The sequence below is a fragment of the Dryobates pubescens genome, chromosome 9, assembly GCF_014839835.1.
Source record: "Dryobates pubescens isolate bDryPub1 chromosome 9, bDryPub1.pri, whole genome shotgun sequence".
Taxonomy (NCBI): domain Eukaryota; kingdom Metazoa; phylum Chordata; class Aves; order Piciformes; family Picidae; genus Dryobates; species Dryobates pubescens.
The window spans coordinates 8989479-9017173 of record NC_071620.1 but is presented as its reverse complement, the minus strand read 5'-3'; the positions used below and the strand labels follow the sequence as shown (position 1 = coordinate 9017173).

The 27695-nt window shown below is 41.2% G+C and overlaps 1 protein-coding gene across 2 annotated transcripts in view; it reads right to left on the bottom strand.

Moving 5' to 3' along the window:
- TMEFF1 (transmembrane protein with EGF like and two follistatin like domains 1) overlaps window positions 1–27695 on the bottom strand; it is a 147562-nt gene that overhangs the window by 57780 nt on the left and 62087 nt on the right. For both annotated transcript variants that reach the window (XM_054164345.1, XM_054164344.1), the window contains exon 2: window positions 4346–4455. In XM_054164345.1, the coding sequence (XP_054020320.1) occupies window positions 4346–4455 (110 nt within the window). The remainder of the gene's footprint in view (window positions 1–4345; window positions 4456–27695) is intronic.

The following is a 27695-nucleotide window of genomic DNA, read 5'->3' as shown; positions in this document are numbered from 1 at the left end:
GAGTGAACAATGTGCCCTTGTGGCCAAGAAGGCCAATGGCATCCTGGGGTGTCTTAGAAGAGGTATTGCTAGTAGGTCAAGAGAGGCTCTCCTCCCCTTCTAGTCTGTCCTAGTGAGGCTGCATCTGAAACACTGTGTCGGGTTCTGGGCCCTTCAGTTCAAGAAGGACAGGGAACTGCTTCAAAGAGTCCAGTACAGAACTACAAAGATGATTAAGAGAGTGGAACATCTTCCTTATGATGAAAGGCTGAGAGAACTGGGTCTCTTTAGCTTGGAGGAGACTGAGGGGTGACCTCATTCATGTTTTGAAATATGTGAAGGGCAAGTGACAGGAGGATGGAGCCAGGCTCTTCTCAGTGATGTCCAATGATAGGACAAGGGGTATGCTGCAGCATAGGAGGGTCTACGTGAGCATAAGGAAAAACTTTTTCACTCTGGGGGGTGACAGAACACTGGGACAGGCTGCCCAGAGAGGTTGTGTACTGTCCTCTGGAGACATTCACGACCCACTGGATGTGTTCCTGTGTGACCTACTCTAGGTGATCCTGCTCTTGCTAGGGGACTGGACTAAATGATCCCTCAAGGTGCCTTCCAACCTCTAACATTCTGTGATTCTGTGATCTCTTTGTAGATCGGATCTGCTCTAAGGATGAGGAAAATCTGTCTGGGCTCCATCTGATGCTGCATAATTGTGGGGTGCCCAGCATCTGAAAGGATGTCAGGCTTATTCACTATTCCTTTTCCTATTCTGTCTTACTAAAGATGTTATCCGATGAGACCATTTGTTTTTCAGCCTTTCTTACTGAGATGGAAAAAGAGCCCTGTGCTGGCTCTTCCTTCCCTCACCTCCCCCCAGCAGTCCATAACACAATAGGTGTTGCTCAGTTTTTAATTTAGATTTTGTAAAACATCATCCAAATTACAGCAAAAGACCTTCCAAAAGTTTGGTGAACATATGCTATGCCCCTTCTCCGTTATGATATAAAGGGAGTTAAACTTCTTTTCTGACTAGACCTGCAGAAATTGGTGATATCATTAAGGTCACTGCAAGCAGAGCACAACTGAACCCTTCAGCACATCTCCTATGGTCTAATTTGTAAATCTGCTTCTGAGGAATTGAACCTGGGTATCTCTCTTTATGTTAGGTGACTTGGCAAGAAAGAGAAAGCCTACAAAGTGCTCAGAGAGGTCATAGCCCATACAGCTCTTGCTGCCGTGACATTATAGCTGTTTCAGTGATAATGATAAAATTGGCAGTCAGTCATCTCCAAAGGGGCTCCTAGGAGGAAAAACTATGACTCATTAATATTTAAAGTTTTAGAACACCAAACAGTTAAGAAACGCTGCCAGGACAGGGATGGCAGCAGATAAGGTGGAGGAGGAAGAAATGCAATGCCTGGAAGGGGACTGAATTCCCAGATTCCCAAATCTAAGGGTGTGTGCCAGCCTTGGCCTTAGTTCAGGGGTGGCTGTGAACAGCCATGCTCCTCTGTTCCCTAAAATGCCCTGCTGTCAGGCAGGGCTGCAGCTTCACACCTGGCAGTAGGAAAATGCTCACCTGACCAGCACCTGAACCCGAGACCATTTTTCCAAGTCAACTTTCTCACTAGAGTACATGTGCCAAAAAAATGCAGGTTAAAAGCACAGGAAGTGCCTTGCTGGGTCAACCCAGTGGTGCATTTATGGCTGTGCTCTTTTCCAGCTGTGCGGAATGGGGAAGACACATCAGGGAGAGCAGGTTGATAGCCCCATGCTTCCTTTCAGCACGTGTTCAGCCAAAGCACTGTACACATATGTGTCTAATCTCTTTTCCAAACCTTGCAATGTCAGGAAAAAAAATAAATTAGCTAGCTGTCAGATAGTCTTGCACATAGAGAACCTAACTGGGCTGCGTGTTTGGTGCTGCTAGTTGCAGACAAATAATGAAGGATGAGTTACAGGAAGAATTCAACCTCTTATGTCTGAAAAATAAAGCAATTTTTCCTCATCCTTAGACATTTTTCCTTAAAGTATAGGACTAATTTTTCAAGAAGTACAAGTAAACTTGTAAGTAGATTATAAAGAATACTGTTTCTAAAATGGGCTCTACTGGACAAAGTATTGGCTTATCACATAGAAGCATGGAATGCTTTGGGTTGGAAGGGACCTTTAAAGGTTATAAGGTACAATTCACCTGCAGTGAGCAGGAACATCTTTAACTAAATTGTGTTGCTCAGAGCCTCATCCAACTGGATCTTGAATGTTACCAGGGATGAGGCATCCACTACCTTTCTGGGCAGCCTGTCCCAGTGTTTCACCCCCCTCATCATAAAAACATTCTCCCTTTTATCCAGCCTAAATCTACCCTCATGGATTAGTGGTTGTTGGGGTTTTTTTTCATTTCTCATGAGCCTGGTATGAAGGGGTCATAAAATGTACCACCTATAGAAAACAAATAAAACCTTCGCTTAGCCTGGGATTGAATTTCTCATCCTTTTAAAAATAATTACTGGGGTCTTATCTTATGATGAGTGCAAACCTCTTCTACTAAGATGTTTTTTCTTTGTCTCCCTTTAAAAGGCAGTTGGATCCCATTGTTCTTAGGGGATTTAAGCTGCACAATGCCCCCAGCATAGTATCCACCTGGACACCACCGCATCACGAGCCAGCTCTGAATCACTGGAATCCAAACCTGTTGTAAGATCCCATACACATTGTTCCTGTTCCGTTTCCCCTTGACTTAGTTATTTGAAAAAGAAGACATGGTTATTTTTAAAACACTGAAAAATAGCCCACTGGCAACACTGCTACCTCTTCTAGTTTTACTGGCAGTCTTGCAATATTTGATACCTCAGTATTCTCTTTTCTCTAAAAAGACAGGGGTGGAAGGCAGGAAGGAATGCAGTTACACAAACTGTAAACTAAGCAAACTCAACTTGCTATTTATGACTTTTTAAAAATTCATAGGCTATTTTAAATCAAATTTCCATATTTCCCCCCCAACTTCCCTGAGTCACACTAATTCAGTGTTTTCATTCATAAACTTTATGATCACTGGTGATCTTGTTATTATCTTTAGTTAAAATGCCTCAAGATCTTGCCAGGTCTAATGTACCATATATGGCTTCCAGCAGAGCAGGGAAGCATCCCACAAATACTGGGTATTATTATAGCAAGCAGTCCATAGTAAGTACTGCATTTAAACTATAAAACTTCATCTGGTGTGTGAGACCATGCCTGGACTCCCTGCTTTAGATCACTTTCCCTCCATTCTTGGGGCAGGATGAGGCAAGGTGGGGAAGGAGAGAGTGGCTGTTACCCAGCACTCCTCACCTCAGCTCCTGCCAGTCACAGAAGCCACGAGTGCCCAACACATAGGGGCCCTCTGTTCTTCCTCATGTTGGTCTATGCTGCTGGCTGACTTAGAAAACCATGTGGGGAACTAACATGATGCTACACCCTCCACTTGCTCCCCGAGCACACCCTGGTGAAGTTCAGTCACATGCCATCCCGATCGGTGCCATTAAAACAAAGAGCTTATGGTTAGACTGTGTAAGTTGGCTGATGAGGAAAAGAAAGTGTGGTGGGTTGATGCAGTACCGGTAGACCAACACCCCAAAGACCGAGAAGAATAAACATTCTAAAACCCACAGTACCTTCATTTTGTTTCTCCAGCTGAGACAAGCAATAAATCAACTTAATTACCAGGCCCCACGTTGGGCGCCAAAAAAAAAGGAGTGTGGTGGGTTGAAAGGAAAGGCTCCGCTTTCCCTCCCCCACTGAGAAAGAAACCGTGGCTAACTCAGCAATTAGAAAAGCAGACTATGTATTTACAAGCATGTATAGGAAGCAGATTACATGTAACACCACAAATACAGGGATTTTACAATATATACAGAAATATACAGCAAATAAACACAGTCAAAAACCAGACCCCCAACAGAGGGGGCTTCCCCCTGCGCCCCCTTCACCCCCCTACCTCCCTTCTCCCCCCAAAGAGGTAGAAAAAGAGAAAAAAGGGGAGTTAGCACAGCAGATAGAGGCCTAAGCACAGAGAGTTAGTTAGTTCTTATCTCTTGGCAAGAAGCCCAGAAGCAGTCCAGCTAAAAGGGACAGCAAAGGAAGAAGAACTGCGAGAACGTTCCAGCCACTCTGGGACTAACAATCTCATCTCTCCCCCTTAATTAGCCAATGAAATTAGTTTAGAATACAAAGTATTTTATAAACATTTAGCCAGTGTGCCCCTTCCTTAAAGGCACAGCGTCAAACGGTCACAGAAAGAAATAAATATAGTTATTCTACAAATAGATCAACACACCTGAGATACTGGTCGGAAACAGCAAAGAAAGAGGTGAGCAGTCCTTACCTGAAACTGACACGCACATTTCAAGCCATCACCCTCTTCCTTGCATACTCCTCCATATTTACATGAAGATTCATCACACCCTCTAACGTCAGATTCCTTCACATTTAGCTCTACAAAGAAAAGCAGAAAAAGAAGATGTTGACGACGGAGTACGGAATCAATAGGGACAACCAGTATGATCTAAGTATTGTTCATTTAATTAAGGAACCTCTACAGCTTATATAGACTCACAGAGCATCGTTGGCATAGCTTCATGGGTTCCCCACAACTGTCCACACATCCTACTGTTATACATCATTGGTTAAACTGCTAAGATCACAGGAGGTTGTTGATCGACGTATGCGTCCTGTTATTCCAAGATAATTTGCTGTGTTTATAGCTACCAGTATCTTGCTTTAGTTACACACTGCTAGCACACCACCATGTCAAGCTCCAAGCTTATATTGCCAGATTGCTCACACTGCTTATTGCTGTGATTGCCACAAGAAGACAGAACAGAAACAGTAAGATGAGTAATACTGGGAACTGCCTTGTCCTTAAACCCACTGAACCCCCTCACTTGCCTTAGCCTCATACAGAAATTAAAGGGAAAAACCCAGGGCTGTTCCCCAGGCTGTCCTGCATCAGCTCTGTCCTGATTTTCAGGGACAGCTTTGCCTTGTTGGCACAGCAGTTGTAGCCAAATGCCACCTCACCATGCAAACAGATAGAGCAGGCAAGTGTTTACACTGTCCAAATTCCTTCCTATATGCACCCTGTCAGGGATGCCCCCAGTAAAATAGCTTCCTCTGCAGAAGCTGGGTCCCTCAGGAGTCACAACCTTTACAAGAGCTATAGGCCTTGTTTCTTATCCCCTTCCTCTTTTTGCCTTACCACAAAGGCTCTGCAGAGGAAGAAAAGCTGAAATATTATAATTTCTCAGCCTTTTTTTTCCCCAGCCTGCAGCTTGACTACACTCTTATTCTTCTAACAATAAACTAAAGTGTGTTTAAACTATTACAATTTCCTTGCTCTGTAGGAGCCAGAGTAATGAACCAGAGCCCTCTCTCTTAACTGCAGCATAAAAACATGAAGCACAAATGCAGCTCAGTTCACTTGCAACTGAGGTAAAGCTGGCAAAAGGGAAACCAAGAGCCTGCACACATCAACTGCATAGGCACTATCTCCAGCACAAACGTTGCTTAAATGGCTGCAAGCTTTTTTTGGGCATCAGATCCAAGAGTAGCTTACAAGGAGAATAAATATATTCTTTTGAAATAAATACTTGATATGAGAGAGAGCAGAAGGTGGCACAGGAGGGATGATGGGAGTGGCCAGTATTAGCCTAAATGCGACCTTGCCATGCTATGTAAGAATGGTGCTGTTAATTGCAAAGAAAACATGAAATTAACACCAAGGGCTCTGGAAAAACCCTCTGCCATTGTTTAACACTGCACTGGTATCAAAGGATAACATTCAAAGCTGCCTGTGCTTTGGCTCGTGTTAGAAACCTCCAGGACTAGAGCAATATACCCCACTAATGACATCCATTGACAACGATGTGATTTAAAATAATGTCAGTGACTTTTAATAAGCAACTCCTGTCCAGGCAGCTGGCTTAAAGAAAGCACTGAATACCAGCCATTTAGAACTGGGAAAAGGTAGGTCAAAAGCAGAAGAAACTAATGCTTGCTGCCACTTGCAGTCTTAAATAGGCAGTCACCCTCCTGCTCACAGCAGTGTCAGCACTTCGGTGTGACAGTGACAGACACCCTGAAAAACTGCTCCTCTGGGCTTACATAATATTATACACCCACAGACATAGCTTATATAAATTAATATATAGTCATATCATAATTTCTGTAATAAATGATGCTGTGTCATATATTCCTGCATTTAATACACTTAACTATGCTTCTTTTGTTTGTTTGCTTTTTTTTTTCCCCCCATAGCACTAAAATGAGAGGATTATATCTCAACAGAAGGTCTAGTTCTAAGCCACAAAGTTTGTCAGCTGTGATGAAAAATAGAATAAATATTGGGGTGTTTGGTTTTCTTTTTTTTCTCCTATACATCCATCATTCCCAAAGGCATAAATAAGGAGAGCAATGTATGTAACACTGGGTAGTTAGGGATCCCGGTTGCCATCACAACCTCGTGCACGTGCTCTTTAATGTTACTCTTAATGTCCCCGTTTATCAAGCCCAACTGCTGCATTGTAGGGACAGAGTTAATGTGACAGAACATTGCAGCTTTTCAATTTAGTGTGTTCATAACTTGCTCCTGAAGGAAACATGCCTTCCTCTTTCCTCATGAAGATCTCTTCCACGAAGATGAACAAACTATCAAGATTAATTAAGGGCCAATGACCACTGTATCTGAAAGAAGTATCCACCTTGAGGTGATACTGCATTTCAGAAAATGCAGTTTATAAAAGGGAGCAACCAAGCAGACAAATCACAGTGTGAACAGCTTTCAAAATCCCATTTCATCAGCTCAGGAAACTGAAGAGATGTGGGTCCCCTCTTCTCAACTCTTGGTTGAGCTTGCTGGACATGATACCCCCAATCAGCAGAAGAAACAGCTGCAGCTTGTGCTTGAAATCCTGAGGGTCAGCACAATGTCCAACCGTATAAGCAGTGTAGAGCAGACTGTCCTCAACCTCTGTGTCACACAGTGTGAAGAAGGCACATGATCACCCAGGAAGGATCCTCTTTGCTGTGGGGAGGGGCAAGGGAGCTCATGTTTCTGCATGGGAGGCTGGGACCTGGGAAGTGTGAGAAACAGTCCCCAGCTAGCAGTTCAGCATCTAGGCTGAACCAGAGATGTACTTAGAATTATAGAGTGGTTTGGGTTGGAAGGAACCTTAAAGATCATCTAGTTCCAAATGCCCCTGCCATGTGCAGGGACATCTCCTACTAGACCAGCTTGCTCAAGACCCCATGCAACCTATCTTTGAACACTTCCAGGCTTGGAGCCTCCACAACTGCTCCAGTGCCCCAAAACCCTCATAGGGAAGAATTTCTTCCTAATGTCTAATCTGAATCCTGCTTCTTCCAGTTGAAAGCCTTTACCCCTCATCCTGTCACTCCATGTCTTTGTCAGAAGTGCTCTCCTGTAGCCCCCCTTCAAATACTTGAAGGCTACTACTAGAAGGTCTCCCTGGAGCCTTCACTTCTCCAGGCTGAAAACCCCCAACTCTCTCTACTCTCTTAGTAGAGGTGCTCCAGCTCTCAGATCCAATCACAAACTGGCCCCACTCTAAGCAGAGAGATGCACACACAGTCAGCTAAGGCAGGAAATTAACAGAAGCATTAAAAAAAGGTCCTGAGCTATTCAAAATTCCTCTAAGAAACAATTCTGTTTCATCTCCTGTCATACTATACTCACAGATATATTACTTAGAAGATTTACAATTGCAGAATCATTAAGGTTGGTAAAGACCTCTGAGATCATCAAGTCCAACCTTCCACCTAGTACCTCCATGACCACCAAGACCATGTCCCAAAATGTCACATCCACTCATTCTTTGAACACCCCCAGGGTCAGTGACTTTGTCACCTTCCCAGACAGCCTGCCTGACCACTCCCCTGGCAAAGAAATCCTTCCCAACATCCAGCCTAAACCTCCTCTGGTGCAGCTTGAGGACATTTCACCTTGTTCTGTCATTAGCTACTTGTAAGAAAAGGCCAACCCCAGCCCCACTCCAACCTCCCTCCAGGCAGCTACAGAGAGCAATAAGGTCTCCTCTCAGTCTCTTCCTCTTCAGGCCAAACAACCCCAGCTCCCTCAGCCTCTCCTCACAAGACATGCACTCCAAACCCCTCACCATCTTTGTTGCCCTATATAGAAAGGATCTGTGTATTACTAAACCACCATGTGTATTATTACCATCATCCCAGAGAACATGCTGCCCTCTCTGGGATGCACAGAAGGCGCCTCTAAGTCTGTCCCTAACTCTCTTGTGCTTAATAAATTCTCAGAGTTAGTGTGAAAAAAATAAGGTCTTGTACAAGTTGTAGTGGGTTGTACTAGCTGGAGTCAGCTTTGCATAGCCATGCACAGGCACAGACACAGCTGCAGATCCTGGTCACTCTGTCACAAAGTACTTGTGTATGTTCCTTCATCCCTTCTTATTTCAAGAGCCAGTAGTGTGTGCCATTGCTGCCCCCACCCCAAAATGATTGAAAGGTTGAGTTTTGCTTCTGCTCTGAAGGGGAAAGAAAAAACAACAACAAAGAACAAACAAACAAACAAAGAAAGAAAAGAACAAAATTCTACTCAGATTTTCCCTAAGGAAAATCAAGCACTTTGCTGTGACTGTGTGACAGGCCAAAACCACTAAGCCTACCTGTTCCCAATTTAGCTATTGCTCTGACTCGAAACACCCATGAGAAAGGGAAAGATTTCAGAGCAAAACTGTAGCAAGAGACATGAAGATGGGATGGAAATCACCCTTTGAGAGCCTCCCTTACCCCAAGAAACTAAGACTTTACTTCTTTAAAAAAAATCCTTAAAGCATTAAGATGACAGAAAGCACATCATCTTAATGGTTAGTTAATTTTAGGAGTGGACTTTTTCTACTTAAGTGATCAATACTGATTTTAAACTTGTTTGCATGAGAGGAACGCTGAGCAGGGAAGGTTATTCAGAAGCAAGAAGCCAATGTGATTTTCCAGAACCATATAAAAGGCAAGATATAATGAACTTTATTCTGTGGCAAGATGTCACTAGTGGAATTGCTGCTTCCATTCAGTGGCAAATCCTAGCAGCAGCAAAAGCAAGTCTCCGACATATGCATGATTACCTCTGACGGAATCACAAGCACTGGTGAGGGTGACAACCATAATGACTTCCACATCTACAGGTATTTGATTCATAAAGAATAGATGAGGATAGATGTTATTAGAGAGATGTGAAAAAGCACCATAGATGCCTTGCATGTCTGAAATATGTTCTCTCTTCAGTGGATTCCCCATGGAGAGAGAAATATAATGGAGTTTCTGCAATTATTTCCAGAAGAACACATCATTACTGTCATATGTGAGAACAGATCTATGAAAGAAGTAGGAACATGTAGCAAATGATTTAGGGTAATTTCTTACATGTTTCTTCAACACCTATCACAACTCATTTCCTAGACTTTTGGCAAGTATAAATAAGAAAAAGCCTCAGTGTGAATCATTGCATACAGCAAGAAGATGGTAAGTAGTAATCCATCAGCTCCCAGGAGAAAACATCATTAGTGCAATTAAATCAATTTCTCCAAAGACCTGAGATGAGATATTAAAAATTATTTGCTATTATCTGTTCAGCCAATACACTCCTGGTGTTGTGAGGGTCAGCCCTCATAGAGCATCTTGCAGAAATGTGGCTGCAAAGACTGACATCAAAGTCTTCTGGTTGGTTGTTTTTCCTTTTTTTCCTCTTTTGAAATAAATTCACCTTGTGATAATTTGATACATCACTAAAAATGAGGAAAACTTTCTCCATTTTGACTCCCTTCGGAGAATGTGAAGTTCGGCTTCGTACAAGTAGCTGGAGATCGGCTTTTTGCCTGTGACCTCAAAATGCAATGCTCTGAGGCACGGACCTCTCATTATGAGCTACATTACAGATGTCAAAATGCTGAACCTGAGGATTAAATCAAATTTGTAGGTTTAAGTGCATCAGACATGTTGCTTCCATCTGGATACCTTGAGAATAAAATAAAATCTAAGATGAGCAAATCCGGTAACATCATAAGCAATTCGGTTTGTTGAAATGCACGTCTCTCCTGGTGCTGGCAATAGTACATAGTGATGATGAAAGGACAAAAAGAACCCAAGAAATACCTTTCTGTATGGGAGTGGGTGGGTTTAGTAGCAGCGCTGCCCTCTTGAGTATTTCAGCCCTGCCTTGGAAAAATTCTCTGCCTGCCTGTTTTCTGTTTCCAACCAGGGGAGGTACTGGGACTCTTCACTCCCTCTTCCTCTTGATCTGTGGGTTTGGTAAAAGGTGGGGTGCAACATGCATCATTCTCACTAGAGGAACAAGGCAAGACAGTATGGGGCACTTCACTGCTGTTTTTCTGTCAGTTTGATTTTGTGAAGATTTTGATTTTGTGAAGTTAAGCTTTAAATGACAATACAGAACCTCTCATCATAGAATCATAGAATCAATAAGGTTGGAAAAGACCTCAAAGATCATCAAGTCCAACCTGTCACCCAACACCTCATGACTACTAAACCATGGCACCAAGTGCCATATCCAATCCCCTTTTGAACACCTCCAGGGATGGTGACTCCACCACCTCCCTGGACAGCACATTCCAACAGCTAAGAACTCTTTCTGTGAAGAACTTTCTCCTCACCTTGAGCCTAAACCTCCCCTGGTGCAGCTTGAGACTGTGTACTCGTGTTCTGTCACTGGTTGCCTGGGAGAAGAGACCAACCTCCTACTGGCTACAACCACCCTTCAGCTAGTCGTAGACATCAATAATGTGTCCCCTGAGCCTCCTCTTCTCCAGGCTAAACAATTCCAGCTCCCTCAGCTTCTCCTCGTAGGGCTTATGCTCAAGGTCTCTCACCAGCCTCATTGCCCTTCTCTGGACACGTTCAAGTATCTCAATGTCCTTCTTAAATTGAGGGGCCCAGAACTGGACACAGTTGTATACACAGTTGTATACATACAAACATACACAGAGACCTGGGAAAGTACATAAAGGTTCTACAACTCTACAGGCTAAAAGAATCTTCAAGATTGTAAGAATTGAAGTGCATTAACATTGGCTTCGTAAAGGGCTTACAGAAATTATGCTGTGTGAAGGCATGATAGAGCCTACAAAGTACATTGGCGATAGTAGCATTATGACTGGATGAACTCTTAGGACCACAGAAGAGAGTAAACATCTGGTGATCTGAAAACCTTTAAACTACTCAGTTTTGAGAATCAGCTTTAGCAAATCACTGGCTTTCTAGGTTTTGCTCAATCATTCTGATTTTGGCAAATTATTTAAGAAAGATTGGAGATCTCAATGTGGGAAAAGAATCTTAAAAGAAAATCTTTCCCACAAAGATTATAAAGCTTTATTCACGTGACAAGTACAGTAATAACCTGTGTCTTAAATCTAACTCTTGAATTAAACTTCACTTACCAGTCACATCCTTTGACCCACAACAAAGATGATACCCTGATAGGCCTCTGTCCCAGGTGTTCCCAAGCACATCCTATGCACTTGAAACACAATGGTGAGTTTGAGTGGCATCACAGGTGAAGAAAATGATTGCAAAAAAAATATTCTCCATGGAATACTTTGGATGCCCCTGGAAACCTCTGTTCACCCCTAGCTGACACCTCAGAACAAAACAGTGCAGCTCTCCTGTAGATGCTACCAGCCTCACGCAGACATACAAGCATCCTAACTGGTAGCTTAAGTCACTTTAGATTTCCATCACCTGCAATGCCTCTGACATTGGTTCAGACACTTAACTCACATGTACACATCTAGACATAAACAGGTACATTTAGATGTCTTAATCTACAAATTTGGCCTCATTCCATCGTCCTTTCAAAGTGCACCCAGTGCAGCCATTCCTGCAGCAAGACATGCAAATGCTTACAGAGCTGTTGCACACAGGCTGTGGACAGGAGGCATGATACTGAAAGAAATCCTGTGTGATCTGGTTGTCCTGACACTGACAATACATTTTTGAAGTGAAGCAGCATAAGTTATTACCCATTTCAGCCACTGAGTACAAATCTCACAGATATGTGGAAGTTAGAGCCATGTACAGCAGAACTTGTTTCTATTCATGTTTTTGTAGGTCTTCAATTACCACTGGTTCCTATTATACCCGTTTCCCTCCTTAGCCACTCTCTCTTTACAGACGATCCATTACATTTTCTCTGCCCCCTTGAAAACATCAGAGTAACATTCAAGAAATATGCTTCTGTTTTAAAGACTGAATAAAGAAGTGTAGAGGGAAAACAAATCTCTGAAGTAGGTGGGTTCATATGCATAGCCACTGAAGAAGCAAGAGCAAAGCCTGAAATAGAGTGTTCCTCTTACTGTCACTACAGTAGCCTAAGAGGGAGATTCATTAAGAAGAGCTTTTTTTCTTTCTGGCTTCTTTTAAGATAGAGAAACCATATGTTGGTCCTCTAGTTTGTACAGCAGAAATGTGAAACAGGGATACAGACTCAGGGACACACATGTGTCTCAGATTTTTGTAGAAGATGGGAAGCAAAAGCTGTTGTGATGGACACCAAAGGGTATTTTTATCTTCTACCACCTTCAGTGTGCCACATCCACCAGTGTTAATCTGATTTCTCTTGCCACAATTTCTGTGCTCTGTTTCTGCAGCAAGAAAACAAAACTAGGAGCCAAACACACCCAGCATATGCCAAATACTGAAGGTGAAGTGTGTTACAAATGCCTGTGCAGTGAAGATTGTTTATTTTAAAACAAGTCAGCAAGTACTGCTCAGATGTGCACACTTACACAAACAGTTCTGGTGGGAAGGAAGCCCCTGGGCTTTGCATCAGTTTCTTTGACACCTGCCACTGATGCCATTTCAAACAAATGTAGTATTTATTCTTGCTTTTTCTTCTTCTGAAGTTCATAAACTTCCACTAAACTATAACTCATCCTAGCAGAAAGTGAGTGAGCAACCACTACTACCTGTCCCTAGGTCAAGGAGGATGCCTGGCCATATTGCTGCAACCCAAGGAGTGTGTTTTCTTGCTTCATTGGTTAGAGCACAAAGTATTACTAAAATATGGTGCCTTCAGAACCACCACCTTCCTAAATAAGTGTTTATCATTGATGATGTTAGGAACAAGTTCTTTACTATGAAGGTAGTGGAACACTGGAGCAGGTTGCCCAGGGAGGTGGTTGGGGCCTCTTCCTTGGAGATATTCAAGGTATAGCTCAATGGGGTCCTCGGCAGCCTGGCCTAGTTGGGGATGTCCCTGCTGACTGTGGGGAGGTTGGACTAGATGACCTTTGGAGGTCCCTTCCAGCCCAGACCATTCTATGATGAAACCTGAAAATGCCAATTACTTGGTAGCTAATAAACAATCTCTGCAATAGGCTATACATACCATTTGCTGTCCTTCTTCACTTAAGTACTTGTGAATTACAAAAATCATTACAATTTCCATTGCAGACTTTATGTCTGTTGAATTTCTTCTCAGAAATAGTCTGAGGTTGTGGGGGAGGAAAAAGAGGGCCAAGAAGACTCTCAGGAAAAAACACCCCAGTAATTACTTGTCCAAATAAATGATACTTGGTTGCGTCAGACAAGTCAAAGCAAGACACAATGGACCATGCAATCTTGTTCATAGGAAAAAGCATGTTGTTGGGTTTTTTCAGAAAATACAACAGACAATAACACAAAGTACTGGGAAATGATTCAGGGATTCTCTTCAGATCCTGCACACACTCTTCAAAGATAGCTGTTGTCACAAATTTTAGGTGACATTTTAGCAAGAAGTAATTTACAAGAAATCAAGAAGGTGGAGAGTATGGGCAGGTCCAGAGAAGGGCAACAAGGCTGGTGAGAGGCCTTGCGCACAAGCCCTATGAGGAGAGGCTGAGGGAGCTGGGGTTGTTTAGCCTGGAGAAGAGGAGGCTCAGGGGTGACCTCATTGCTCTCTACAACTACCTGAAAGGTGGTTGTAGCCAGGAAGGGGTTGGTCTCTTCTCCCAGGCAACCAGCACCAGAACAAGGGGACACAGTCTTAAGCTGCACCAGGGGAGGTTGAGACTCAAGGTGAGGAGAAAGTTCTTCACTGAGAGAGTCATTTGTCATTGGAATGGGCTGCCCAGGGAGGTGGTGGAGTCACCATCCCTGGAGGTGTTCAAGTGGGGATTGGATGTGGCACTTGGTGCCATGGTCTAGTCATAAGGTCTCTGGAGACAGGTTGGACTCGATGATCCTCGAGGTCTCTTCCAACCTTAGTGATACTGTGATACTGTGACGTGGAAATAGAAGACCAAGGGAAACAGCTGTTTTAAAAAAAGGCAATCAAAGGAGAAGAAGAGGAAAATTAAAGTATGGCACATATGACAATCAAACCCAAATGTAAGTTTTAAATAACTAAACCAGTTAAAACGTTTTCTGTAATATTTCTGTCATATGGTATCATTTTTCTTTCGCCCTTGCATGAGAAGCAAACAATCCATTGGAACAGCCTAGAGGTTATATGGAAAACAAAAATAAAAAGAAAGAAAAGAAAGAAATAAAATCATTAAAATTAATTTCCCCTAAAAAAAACCCAAACACATTGACAAGTGTAGCCTAATGGAATTAAGATTCTCCCAGACATTTTTTTGTAATTGGCCAATTAATGGATGCCTTGGGCGGCTGCTGGCAAATCTGCTGTTTTCAAAACAGTCCTAAGCGGTATTATAGACTAGGAAAACTTGTTTTGCTGGATCTTGATGCAATATTTAAGACTTAATTGTGCAGAAAAAAAAAATTAAAGGAAAAAAAAAATTAAGTTGTACTTTGGCTCTTGAGAATGTTAACTGAGTGAATAACGCTTGAAATGTTTCCCTAAAACTCCTTTTACAAGACTGCGTTGATTGCTTAAGTGCCATCCCATTTACCAAGGATGATTATACTTTTACATTTCTAGTCACCATCATCCCCTTTAAAACCTGAGAAAAACAGAATGCATATGTGCTGCTAAAGTAATTAGTATTCTTGCACACAATAGGAAACCACAGTGAATGATAACAAGTAGCACTCACACAGCGAGGTAACAAGACTGGCTTTGAACCTGAGTCTCCCACACTGCAATTATTCACATTACCAGTGAGTCTCAGACTAACTCTGTTCAGCGTGAAAAAGAAGTAAGGAAAGTGTCATAGTGATGAATGTTTGGATGACAGTTCTGTCAAAATATTGGATCCAGCCCCTGGTGCATTTCTGTTTCCATCTTAAAAAAAAAATAAATAAGTTCTTTGTAGAGGAAAGTTGTGGCACTTTTTTTTTGTTACACCAAAAGCCTTCCCAATAATCCAAACATTCAGTATAATCTGTAGGTGAATATTTCAGCAAAAGGTATAAACTGACTAGCTGTGCAATTGGTTGGAGACAGGGAAAGATGCAGTGAGAACTTGGGAGATTATTTTCTCTCCCATGAACATTTTTGTATCGAGGTTAGGCAGTACAGCAATCTGTCTCAGCGTCCAGGGTCTGGTGTGCTTTCCTGCTAGCAGATATCGAGGACACTGACTTCAAAACTTGCTTACAAAGCAGAATTTGTCTTACTACAGAAAAAACAACACTGTCAAACGTGATTATGCAAGGTTGTTACAAGGAAGTTAGTATGTCACTGTATGCTTTTGCATAAAATTAAAATAAAATATTAGAAAAGAAGCATTTTCATGTAGCACTTTTGCAGCAAGACGGATTACAGCATGTATCATCAATCTTCAGTTTCTAGGGAAACCAAGGCTGGGCAAGAACAGTGTCATTTCAGTTGGAAAAGAGCTCCAAGATCATCAAGTCCAAACGACAGCCCGACACCACCATTCCTACCAAACCATGCCCCAAACTGCCACGTCTACACACCCTCTCTACACCCCCAGGGACGGTGACTCCACCACCTCCCTGGGCAGCCTGCTCCAATGCCTGACCACCCGTTCAGTAAAGAAATCTTTCCTAATATCCAGCCCAAGCCTCTCCTGGCCCAACCTGGGTCCATCTCCTCTCATGTATCCATTGGTCCAATAACTTTTGCACTCCCTGGATGATTTCAGCCAAATCAGACAGAGGTAGAGGAACAATGAGCTTCCTACAAGTTCATGAAACTCAGTGGCCACTTGGAGAAGAGAGGTCCAGTGTCTTGCTAATTGGAGGCACTGAGGGAGCATACACTGGGAGAGGCTTGTGACAAAATCACAAGCAATGTGTTTCTTTTCACAAACACATGCAAGTAAGCGATCATTGACTCTTTTCCACTCATGGCACTGTTACAGTCTTTGCATTTAGAAACTTAGAAATTTAGACTTAGGCCATGTGAAGACTTCTAAACACAGGGACTTTTCAGGATAGTGGATAACTTGTGCTGATGAATGCTAATGACTGTACAAATGGATGCATTCTGGTACGAGAGCTTTTAAAATAATGCTCCTACACTCCAGCAGCCCTTCTCAGCCATGAAATTTTTCATTTGCATAACTCATATTGTTAATTCCTGACAGTTGTGCAGCATGTGCAATTACAGTCAATGGGAAAACGGTGTGTGTCTTTGTTCCCTTGATGCCTGCTTGTGCTCTCTCTCAGTATGCAGAGTAGACAGTCAAAAATCCAAAACATTTCCAAATGATTTACTAAGGGCCTTGTATGTTTCCTCTCCTCTGGCCCTGAAGCTGGGGAGTTCCACTTACTTTCTAGCATCACTGCCCATGTAAGAACAAAGCAGGCAAGCATACTGCTCCCATGGAAGCCACAACTTTTGCTAATGAATCCTCATCCTGAAGAAATCTTTCTATGCCAATTACAGACCAAGGTGAACTTTTTAGTCCTGTTCACAAAGTAAACCTGACAGTTATTTCCCTAAGCCTGTAGAGGACTGACAAGCTGTTCAAACACTCCAAAAACCCACAGCTCTCATTTATACTCCTGGAGAACCTGAAGGCTGAATCAAAGTAAAACTGTGGTAGAACCAACACTAAAGCAAATAATTAGCTTACATAAATGCTCCAGGGAATTATTTTCTTTGACCTGTAGGGAACATGTGTAACTCGAGCAAATGCTAAACTGCAAAATAATATTGGTCAAATTCTGATCCCATTCCTGGCACAAAACTAGAAGGTACTGCTTTAGTCTAAGGGACCAGCTCACCAGATTAAGAGCTGGAATACAATTGTCATGCTTTACTCCAGAATTACAGTATTTGTTTACAGGTAGGGGATGGATGGCTAATGGATCTACCTTGCCAAGGGGCTACAAACCCAAGTATTTCTGTTTTCTGCTCCTGACTTCAATTTCTTCTGCAACAGGAAAGAAATAAGCCTGGGTATGAAGAGTGCTCTGATGCAACTAAGACATAGTCTTTCTATAACCACTTCAGCTGTCTCATCTCCTTGATCACTGTTGTCAGAGCTCTGTGCCAGCCAGAAAAAGGAGCCTTCAACTCTGTGAGCAATAGTAAAGGGAGCAGTGGAGGGGCTGGATCATGAGGGTTTTTTCATTGCTGAAACAAGAGCTCAAGTCAGCAGGAGCTTGAGCACATGAGAAATGTGTCCATTTACCACAAAGCCCATACATTTTCTTTTTTCTCATGAGCACACCAGCATGGAAGTCCTAACATGGAACAGGTTTACACTTTCCTGTAAGGAAAGGTATGACAGTTGCTTGAGTTCTCGTGGTTTGTTTAATTCATTTTAATGACAGCTGAATCCTGATCCTTCAGAGCTCCACATGCAACTGTGTTCACAGCCATGGAGCAGCCATCCAGATTGCCAACTAATATACTTAGGGATGCACTGTCCTCCTAGAAGACATTTTCTTGTGACTTACTTTGAAAGCTTTAAAATAAAGTCTTCTTTTTTTTTTTTTTAATAATAAAATCTCACAAGGATAATGGAAAATCCTAGAGGAAACCTACAGGGTTTCATGGACCTTTGGGGATAAACCTGGAAAGTGCTGACAGAGATTATATATAGCACAACTCAGGATACTACACTCTCCACACTACACAGATTATAAATGATTGTCAGAAATGGTATATTTCATGGGGAAAAAAGGGGGGTGAAAAAAAAACATGCAATGATTCCAAGCCCAATATTTTCAGTAATAATATTTTCAATGTTCAGTATTGGCTCTTTGAAACTCTGCTTCCCTTCCACTTTTCCATTTGTCCAAACATTTTCCTTTATACTTAAAAAGACAGAAGAAAAAAAGCAAACTCTCTGGAATGCAAAGTCCTTTAGTTTCTCAGCTACCAACCCAAGAAAAATATGTGGCTTTTGTTGATTTTTTCTGTAAAAAATATTAATTTTAATGAGGAATGGCTCTATTTCAAGAGGTGTTTTCCCATTTAGCACATATAATCAGAGGCTCCTGTCCTGTAAGTGCCTGGGCAGAGACTTAACCTTGAGCATCTGTGCAATCTAAATAAACTAAATGGAACTGATCATGTGCAAGGTTACGAATGCCTTTAAAGTGCCTGTAGGATCAAGGACAGAGCAATTTCTTGAGGATCTGATTTTTATGCAAATAATAATGAGCTTGACTAGGACTTCCATTTAGTGGAGACAAAAGTGTAGAATTACAGTATGGAGAAGTGTTTTAAGGCAACATTTATTCCTCAGATTTGAAACTGTCCCCTAAAAGCAACACAAAACATCCGATAAAAATTCGTCAGATACTGTATTAATTACTCACTCTCTAGGGGGGGAAAGCTGCTGTCTGTAAGATGGCTTGATAACAGAAATCTAAAATGTGGCCTCTAAAGAGCTGAAATTTTATGCATTACTCATCACTTCTAGTCACTATCATTAACAGCTATGTGATATATTGTAATACCTAGAGGCTGCAGTGAAGATCAGATCTCCCTTCCAAAAGACATGGATTAAAGCCAGTCCATTACTCACAGCATAAGCAGAGAAACCATACAATGATAAAAATTAGGTATTATTATGTCTATTCCAGTGGATGAGGAAGAAAAGTATAGAGAGATAAAAGGATTTATCGAAGGCTACAACACAAGGCCAAAGCAGGATGCCACAACAGAACTTGTCCCTATCCAGTTGTTTTGCCCTAAGGTTATCCTTCCTCACTCGCACCACCTTCCCTTTACTATCTTCAGTAACAGACCTAGAAAATCATTATGACCACCAAAACCAGAGCAGACACAAAAGATTTAGGGAGAACATGTTGTTCAATTTAAAAAGGAGAGAAAAATGAATATTCACTAAGGCTACTAATGCTAACTAAAGAGCTGCGGTGATGTATTAATGCAGCTGGTAGGACTCATTTGCTGTATTCAAATAGCTGATAATCGCTGCTCAGAATTCAAACTGTGCTGCTGTGATAGAGCTTAATGCAGCCAGCACCATGCAAACCCAGAAACGTGTCTCATAGCCCCACTGGGAACAACTCTTGTTTATTCAGAAACACAGAGTTGTATGGGGTTGGCTCTTGAGCAGCAACACATAGGAAGTTTGAACATGCTTTTGAGGTGAGTTCTGCCCTAGGGAGGGTAAGACAGAGTGACAAAGAAGACAAGTAAGAGGAGGCTAAGTTGGACTTGAATCAAACATAAATATCATCTTTTCAGAAAGGATACTGCCTTTGCAAAGGTGGGAGGAAAGGGATCTCTGTTTTGCAATTTCTCCCATTGCCAAGCAGCTCTTGCCTGTGCAGTTTCCTCTGACAGGGCAGTTATCAACCCTCTGCACCCAGCACTGGTTTTCTAATGGAGACACTTCATCTCCCCTACCTTGTCTTTCCAGTCACCTGTGTCTACCAGGAGCCAATCCATTTCTTGGATTAACCATAAGAGAATCCAGACCTGCAAGCCTCAGGTCTGAGACTGATTGAATATGGGGAAAAAACAGCTGGAACCAGAGCATCCAATTGACATCTTTCCAAAAATGCCAGCAAGTCACCTGTCATCTGAAGGTGATGAGAGAAACAAGTTTTGAAAGTCTCACAAGATCTGTGAACCAATAATGAAACTTATTTGTAAGTTTTCAGAAGTGAAAGAGCCAGCCAAATTTGCACATGAATTTCTGAATTTAATGTATATATTAACCTTCAGCTGTTGCAAACACAGAGACTACAGATCAAACTTCATGATTCGTATTGTTATCATGGGATTGGAAGGTCTTCATCTTTGAATTGAATTTCACATCCAATTCAAGTTAGTAGTGCCTGTTACCCATCTTCCATCTGGAAGAGTCTGACTTACAAACCTAAAGGAACCAGAGGAAATCAGTAAACTATTTCCTATAACACAAGTTCAGTGCTATTTCTGAAAACTATTTTGGCAGCTCTACGGAGGTAGGCCACCATCTCCAATTGAATAGCTAAGCAGATAGATGAGTTGAACACTTGGCAAGGTATTTAACTTTACAACTGCCCCTCTGCACTAGTATTTCTAACGTTAACTGAAACTGACAGAACTGAGACAAAGAAAAATCTTACAGAAAAAAAAGTCTCCTTGCAGTAATGGTCATCAATGTCTTCCACAAACTTAGTCGAGTTCTTTGTGCATGATCTCCACTGACACTGATGATCAATTCTTTATACACAGGATCACTGAAGGGCCAGTAAAAACAAGTAGCTGGAAACATCTTCTGTCCAACTCCCTAATGCTGCTCACAACCCTTTCACATAGACCCAACTTTACTTGTAACCAGGTGTGGGAAATCAGCAGGGCCTTGTGGCCGTCCCTTACATATTATATTCTGCTCCCAGCAGCTGTGAATTCAACACTTCGCTAGGCATTAAATTTACCTCAAGAAACATTTTCTAAGAGAGGTGACAGAGTTATTGCACTGTTGCAGCTGTGGAGACAGATGGCAACGTGCCAAAACTCCAAGAAAATTTTAAATTAGAAATCTGACCATCTGCTATAGGTGGGTAGAAAAAGATTTTCATAGCCATGCTCCTCCCTTAGTTTTGTAATTTCCCTGGTACTGAAATGCGTGATGTGCTGTGCAACAGATGCCGGATGCTTTCTGACGATTTCTTATTTGCATCTGATAAGCACTGGAATGTCTTAAATATGGAAGAGAATAAGGAAATAATTCTTACATTGCATTATGCTGCTATTACTCAGCTATGACAAAGCAGAGCAGTACTTTGCAAAAAACCTTCAGTTACTTTGGAATAATCACTACAATAAAATCTGCTTAGGTTTACATACTTGGTACTTGAAACGGTTTGAACAAGAGGAACACATCATCTTCACCTAACTAGCTCTTCAAACAATAGTTACAGCTGGTGCATCTTTAAACATTAATGTAAACTGTTTAATCTTAAAGATTTATGGGGGAAAACCTAAAACAAACCAAAACAAAACAATACAAAAGAGGACTTTATTTAGCTTATCTCTCTGGAGAGAGATTTGCTGGCTGGAGAGCAGCCAGGCAGAAAGAGACCTAGGGGTACTGGTTGCTAGTAGGCTGAACATGAGCCAGCAGTGTGCCCAGGGCAGCCAAGAGGGGCCAGTGGTATCCTGCCCTGTATCAGGAACAGTGTGGCCAGCAGGAACAGGGACACCATTCTGCCCCTGTACACTGCACTGGTTAGGCCACACCTTGAGTACTGTGTCCAGTTCTGGGCCCCTCAGTTTAGGAAGGATGTTGACTTGCTGGAACGTGGCCAGAGAAGGGCAACAGAGCTGGGGAGGGGTTTGGAGCACAGCCCTGTGAGGTGAGGCTGAGGGAGCTGAGGTTGATTAGCCTGGAGAAGAGGAGGTTCAGAGGAGACCTTATTGCTCTCTACAAATACCTGAAGGGAGGTTGTATACAGGTGGGGGTTGGTCTCTTCTCCCAGGCAGCCAGCACCAGAACAAGAGGACACAGTCTCAAGCTGTGCCAGGGGAGGTTTACGCTAGATGTTAGGAAGAAGTTCTTTATAGAAAGAGTGATTGGCCATTGGAATGGGCTGCCAAGGGAGGTGTGGAGTCACCATCAGTGGAGGTGTTTAGGAAGACAGTGGATGGGGTGCTTGGTGCCATGGTTTAGTTGATTAGATGGTGCTGGATGATAGGTTGGACTCAATGATCTCAAAGGTCTCTTCCAACCTGGTTAATTCTAGTTTAGTCTAGTCTAGTCTCATATAAGAACATTATGAAATTACCAATAAATACATAACCAGGAGCTTATTGATAATGCTTACAGGAATATTGACAATATTGACATTATATAATTCTAAATCACAGCCCACAGAATGGTAGAAGAGCATAAAAATGGACTTGAGGCACCACATTATATATTCACAGATGAGAAAACACACAATGTGTTAGAACACAGAAGAGTATCACAAGTCCTGCCATTAAAATTCCATGCTGGTAGATTGTTTAAACACCACTGGAGATGACCACCACTAAAAGAAGAAAATATTTTTAAGTGTAAATAATAATACTAAATTTTAATTCAAATGATCATTTCATTCCTATTTTTGTTAGATTAAGTGTGGGGAAGAACAAAGCCTCTGAAGACATCTAGTGCCATGTATTGACTCAGTAGCTACTTCAAAGCTCAGTTTCACTTGTCAATATGATTTAAAAAATGATAAAAAAAGAACTTTCACAGATAAAAGGCCTGTAGATGGTTCCAAGATTCAGACTTTCTGCAGGAAACTCACACAGCCTAAGGGCCATTTCTTTCTTTCCTTCCAAGCCTCTGCTTCTGTCTATTAAATCTGTTTGGGGCCTCTGGGTCCATTAAATGCACATCTTTAAAGCAGAGTGGCTCAAAGGGCCCCATGAACAAGCTGAAAGAGCTCCCTTCTCCAATCCAAAATGATGCCAGTTACACTCTAAAAGTGTTTAAATCCCAGACACCAGGTCTGCACCTTACCTTTGGCTCTTTTGCAAAGAATAAAGACATTTGCGATAGTCACTGTATGGAATACATTTTTTCCCAGAATGCTCTTTGCAACCTGAAGACGTAGCTGACATACCTTTAGGCTGCTAAAAATAAATAAATTCACAAAACCTGTTGTAAACAGACCAGATTGTTTAGGGACAGAGAAGTCACATTTCTAGAGCAGTGACCTTTTAGGTTTACTACAGACAAATGCCAAGGAAACTTGGCCAAGTCTTATTTTTAGTACGTGGCTTTTATAAACAGTTCATACCTGATGCTGCTGGGTAATTATGCAGTTACTTTATCAACTTTCTACTCCTAAATTTTTGTCACCATGGTCGTGTTTCCTACAAAAACTGGTTTGGGGCTAGTCTCTTGGTGATTTGGTGATTGTGGAAACCCATTCTGTCTACGTGAGGCTGCCTGAAACGTTCAGATATCAAACACACAAATCTGATATTGTACCACTGCAGGGCTTCAAAAATACTAGCAATGGTTGGAACTACATGATCCTCAAGGTCCCTTCCAAATCATTCTATGAATCTGTGATACTGAAGACATCCACCAGACTTTAAAACAGATGAACATGAGTTTCAAAAGCAAAGTAAATAGCAATTCAGTTAGATCAAAATACAGAAGAGAATAGATAATGGTGAGCAGTGCAAACAGAAAAAGGATGGCAGGCATTAACACTAAATAAGAAGAAAAACTCTTGGGAGGGGTTCAGTAGTTACTCTGCACTGCCCCACATAATGAGGGTTTTCAGCATTGCTTAGTGGCTCTGTAATCTTTTTAAATTTTATTTCAAAACATGAATTTAACATCTATATTTTAACCTCAGCCTTTAGACTTCCATTAAAGGAGCTCACAGCTGGGTGTTTTTAGAAGGTTTAAGGGGAAAGAGTGGGCTAGAAGCACTTGCTGTTTAGAACAGCATGGGTCTTTTATAATGTGTTTTGTTGGTACCATGCAATTTTACAGTTTTTTTGTGCATTTAGAACTTCATGCCTTCCCTCTCAGTTCATGCAGATGTTTGAAATAGCCATCAACCAACACATGAAAATAAAATGCAAACACTTTGTGTGGAATGCCATTGTATGACACTTATTGATACACTCATGCAGAATCCCACTGCAGATTTCCAAGGCTGTACATGCCCAAGCTCCTGTTTTGTACTGAGAACAATAAGCAGCTCCTATGCTGAGCACATGAACTGAAGCTGCCCTGGGATCACTTCCTCAGCATGCAGGGGAAAGGGAACATGGGACTGAACTTTACCACTTCCAACTAGCTCAGAAAGTGTGAAGCCCTAGAGAGATCCAAAGAAATGTGTTTTCTTTCTTTCCATATCCTATTCATTTCTTCCTTCTCACTGCAGAATATTAATCTCCTGCATTGCTCAGCTGAACATCCTTCGGTGGTTGGAAAGCACCTTTACAATAATACATCTGGAAGACTTAGTAATCAGCTTCAGAGTTCACTCATCCTCCTCTCTCTCATTCCAACTCTACTGTAAGGCTATGTGCATCTTCCCTATTTTATATATAAAAAAATCTTTGACAAAGTCATATTTTCATCATTAACCACGATCTTGCATAATTAAGGTAACATAAAAGATCCAAAATTAAATGCTAAATTTAAAGCGTAAGATGTTAAGAAAATGGGCAGAAAAGTTCATCTTAGAGAAGCATAGTATAGAACTCATCAACAATTTGGCATCTTCCATGATGAGTATGTTTTCCATTTCATCTGTGAGAAATCTCAACTTTACTCTTTCTTTGCCAACCTCTTACTTTTCTCTTCTGAGTTAACCACGAGAATTAGAAAAGGAGATGGCAAGGTTAAGAAAGAAGGGTCAGCTTTCGACCTGGAACTTATATTTAGCTTGGAACACATGGGCAGCCAACCCTTTGGAGAAGAAACTGGATCAAGGTGAGTATTGCAAAAAGCACCATCCACATTCAGAATGTGCAAAAAGTAAATACAGCAAATGTAAAGGAAAGAAATAAAAAGCCATAAGGAAATGAACTCTAAGTTGATGGACCTTAAAATAACTGCCCTACAGTTTAAAATCAACTAGAGGACCAGTTCTCATTACAAAGATAAAGAATACAGATGCTAGCAAACCTGAAGCAAAAAAGCAATCAGATGAAAATGCAGTTATGCAACAAAAGTCTGCTTCATCTGACCTTAGATTTATTAACAGTGATGGGTCTTTAGATATGTCTTAGGAAATAATAACTGCAAATAGAGTGTCTCATACTTTCTACTATGCTGGCATTGATAAGATTTTTATACATTTGAGAAATGAAAACAACTTTTCTTGCCCAAGTCCTGCACAAGTTACTGTATTTGAGCAGCAAGACAGTGGCATTCTGCCTCTTGAGCCCTTTTTATCACCTATTATATAGGGTTTGAGCAATTATTTTTAAAAGTTATTAAAAATAAATGTAACATTTCTCTTCCTCTTCTCTGTATCTTTATTTGAGATCTAACTCTTAATGGCCTCTGAAAGCAGAGACCTGTACAATATAGTACAAAACACACATACCCCTCAGTCACTGTGTTTAAGAAGGCCTGGATTTTGTACTCCTTACACCCCTTCCTCATCATTATGGCATTTGTGCTTCCTGTATCCAACACTTCACATTTGTCTTAAGGATTCAGGTCTTGTGCTCTGATTTTTTGGAATGACATTTGGAGGAGATTCTTTGATGTTCACTCAGTACTACAACTTTTAAATCTTACTATTTATGCTTAAATTACTTTATTAATATATTTTATTAGTATATTTTGTGATAGCTTTCTAACTATTAATATTTTTAATGATAAAAAGTTAAATAGTATGTATTCCTGTTATGTCAGTAGGATCTAAAAATACACACTTGCAGCTTCTGCGTTTGAGTCAGCGCCACAGACAGGTCTCAACTGTTTAGGAAGGAAATGTGAGCACACGGAGCAAAAGAATCTCTCAGTACTCCCTAACCAGAACCACAGCCTGGATAACCAGAGGTTCATAACTGAAGAAGCTGTCATAAGTTCTGTCCTCTAGTCTGGCTGCAGAGTCAGAGGATTTAACCCCCTAAAAATCCTTTGGGGCTTCTACAAGTCATCGGAAGAGAAAATAGAAATGAATGTCCTGGTTGCTATAGTCTGGATTATTTTAGATCCAAAATCCTTTAGACAAGGATTCCTCCTGTAGGTTGTACATCACTCAGGATAGTGTAGATGACAGAAGCAATGAGGAAACCACAAACCATAGCATTAAGATTTTGTAAAAAATATTATTTGTTATAGCTACAATTGAAGTAGCACAAAGGGACCACAGGCATGTGGAAGGTGCTGTTCACAAATAAAAAGGCTGACAGCCCATGCCCAAAGAAAGAGTCTTAAAGGCTTTTTTAAAAAGGGCAAATATGCACCAACAACTAAAGAGCTTCTTTCCCTCTGTGTTTACTGTGAAGATGGGGAGAGATTCAGGTTCCTTCCTCATACACAAAAGCCTGGCACCCAGTGATTGGGAAATTTTCATTTTCCTAAATTCTGAAGGGTTCCTGTAGAGCATTCACAGGCACATTAGCAGAAAAGCAGTCACAAGGAGAAAACTATAAACACAAAATAAGCATGGTATGCCATGTAGGAGGCAGCATGCCTTTGCAAAATGGAACCATACTTGAGACGGAATAAAGAAGCAAGTGGACAAGGGAGATCCTCAGATGCCTAAACGTGCATCTGATAGAAGCCTTCATGAAAAACTCTGACTAAGAGAATGTACCAAAGTACTGGTCACTTGGAGAATGTGTTGGGTAACTCAAAGGAAACATTAGGGCACAGATACTCTTGAGATCAGAGGGATATCCCCACTGGAGTCCCAAAAAAGGGTCTGTGTTCAGCACTGTTCTTCAGTCTATTCATAAATGATCAGAAAAGGGCATAAACAGTAAAGTGAAAAGACTTTCTGGTAGCAGCAGGTGTTAAAAAAGGTGGCTAATGGAAATGTTGCAGAAATCTTATGAGATTAGATAAAATGGCTGATGTGATTCAATGCATATAAATGTGAAATAACCCATATGGGGAAAACAAAAAAGTCAACTTTCTACAGACGTATATATTAGTCATAGGTCTGGAGATTATTATTACCATTTAAGACCAAAATGTTGGCATTATAATAGACAGTTTTACTAAAATGTCAAGTCTGTACTTAACAGTGATAAAAAAAAAAAAAGAAAAAAAGGCAAATTGAATGTTGTGAATTATTAGGAAAAGAACAAAGAATAAACCAGAGAACATTATTATGTCACCATATAATCTAGAGTGTACTCTGCCTTTTTAACAATGTGTGCTCTCTGGTCCATTATCACAAAAAGGACACAGTGGAATGGAAAAAAGTTCAAAGATGACAAAAGGACGATGAAATACATCGAATTTTGTTCCTCTGCAGCAAAAAAAATGGAGTCCAAACACAGATATTTCCCTTTTCAAAGATATTCCTAAATATATAACAAACTTGAGCATGCTCTTCTGCAGCTGCTGTAAAGAGACCCCTGATATTTACAGCTGTAAAGCAATTACAGACATTTGGGTGAAAATCACCATGTAGATAATAACATTATTATCCAGCATCCTTGAATAAGAAAGAGGAAAATTGTTTCAGAAAACTATTGCAAAGTCTTAAGAGTGTTGTCTTGCAAACTAAATTTAAAGGTATAATCTTCTAAATTATCCTACACAACTTGTGTTTCTGTCCACTGAAGGCTTTTTCAGCTTCCTCCTGAGATAAAGAGAAAACCCCAAACTCCTGCTTCTGTTCTTCTACTAAATGCCCTCCTA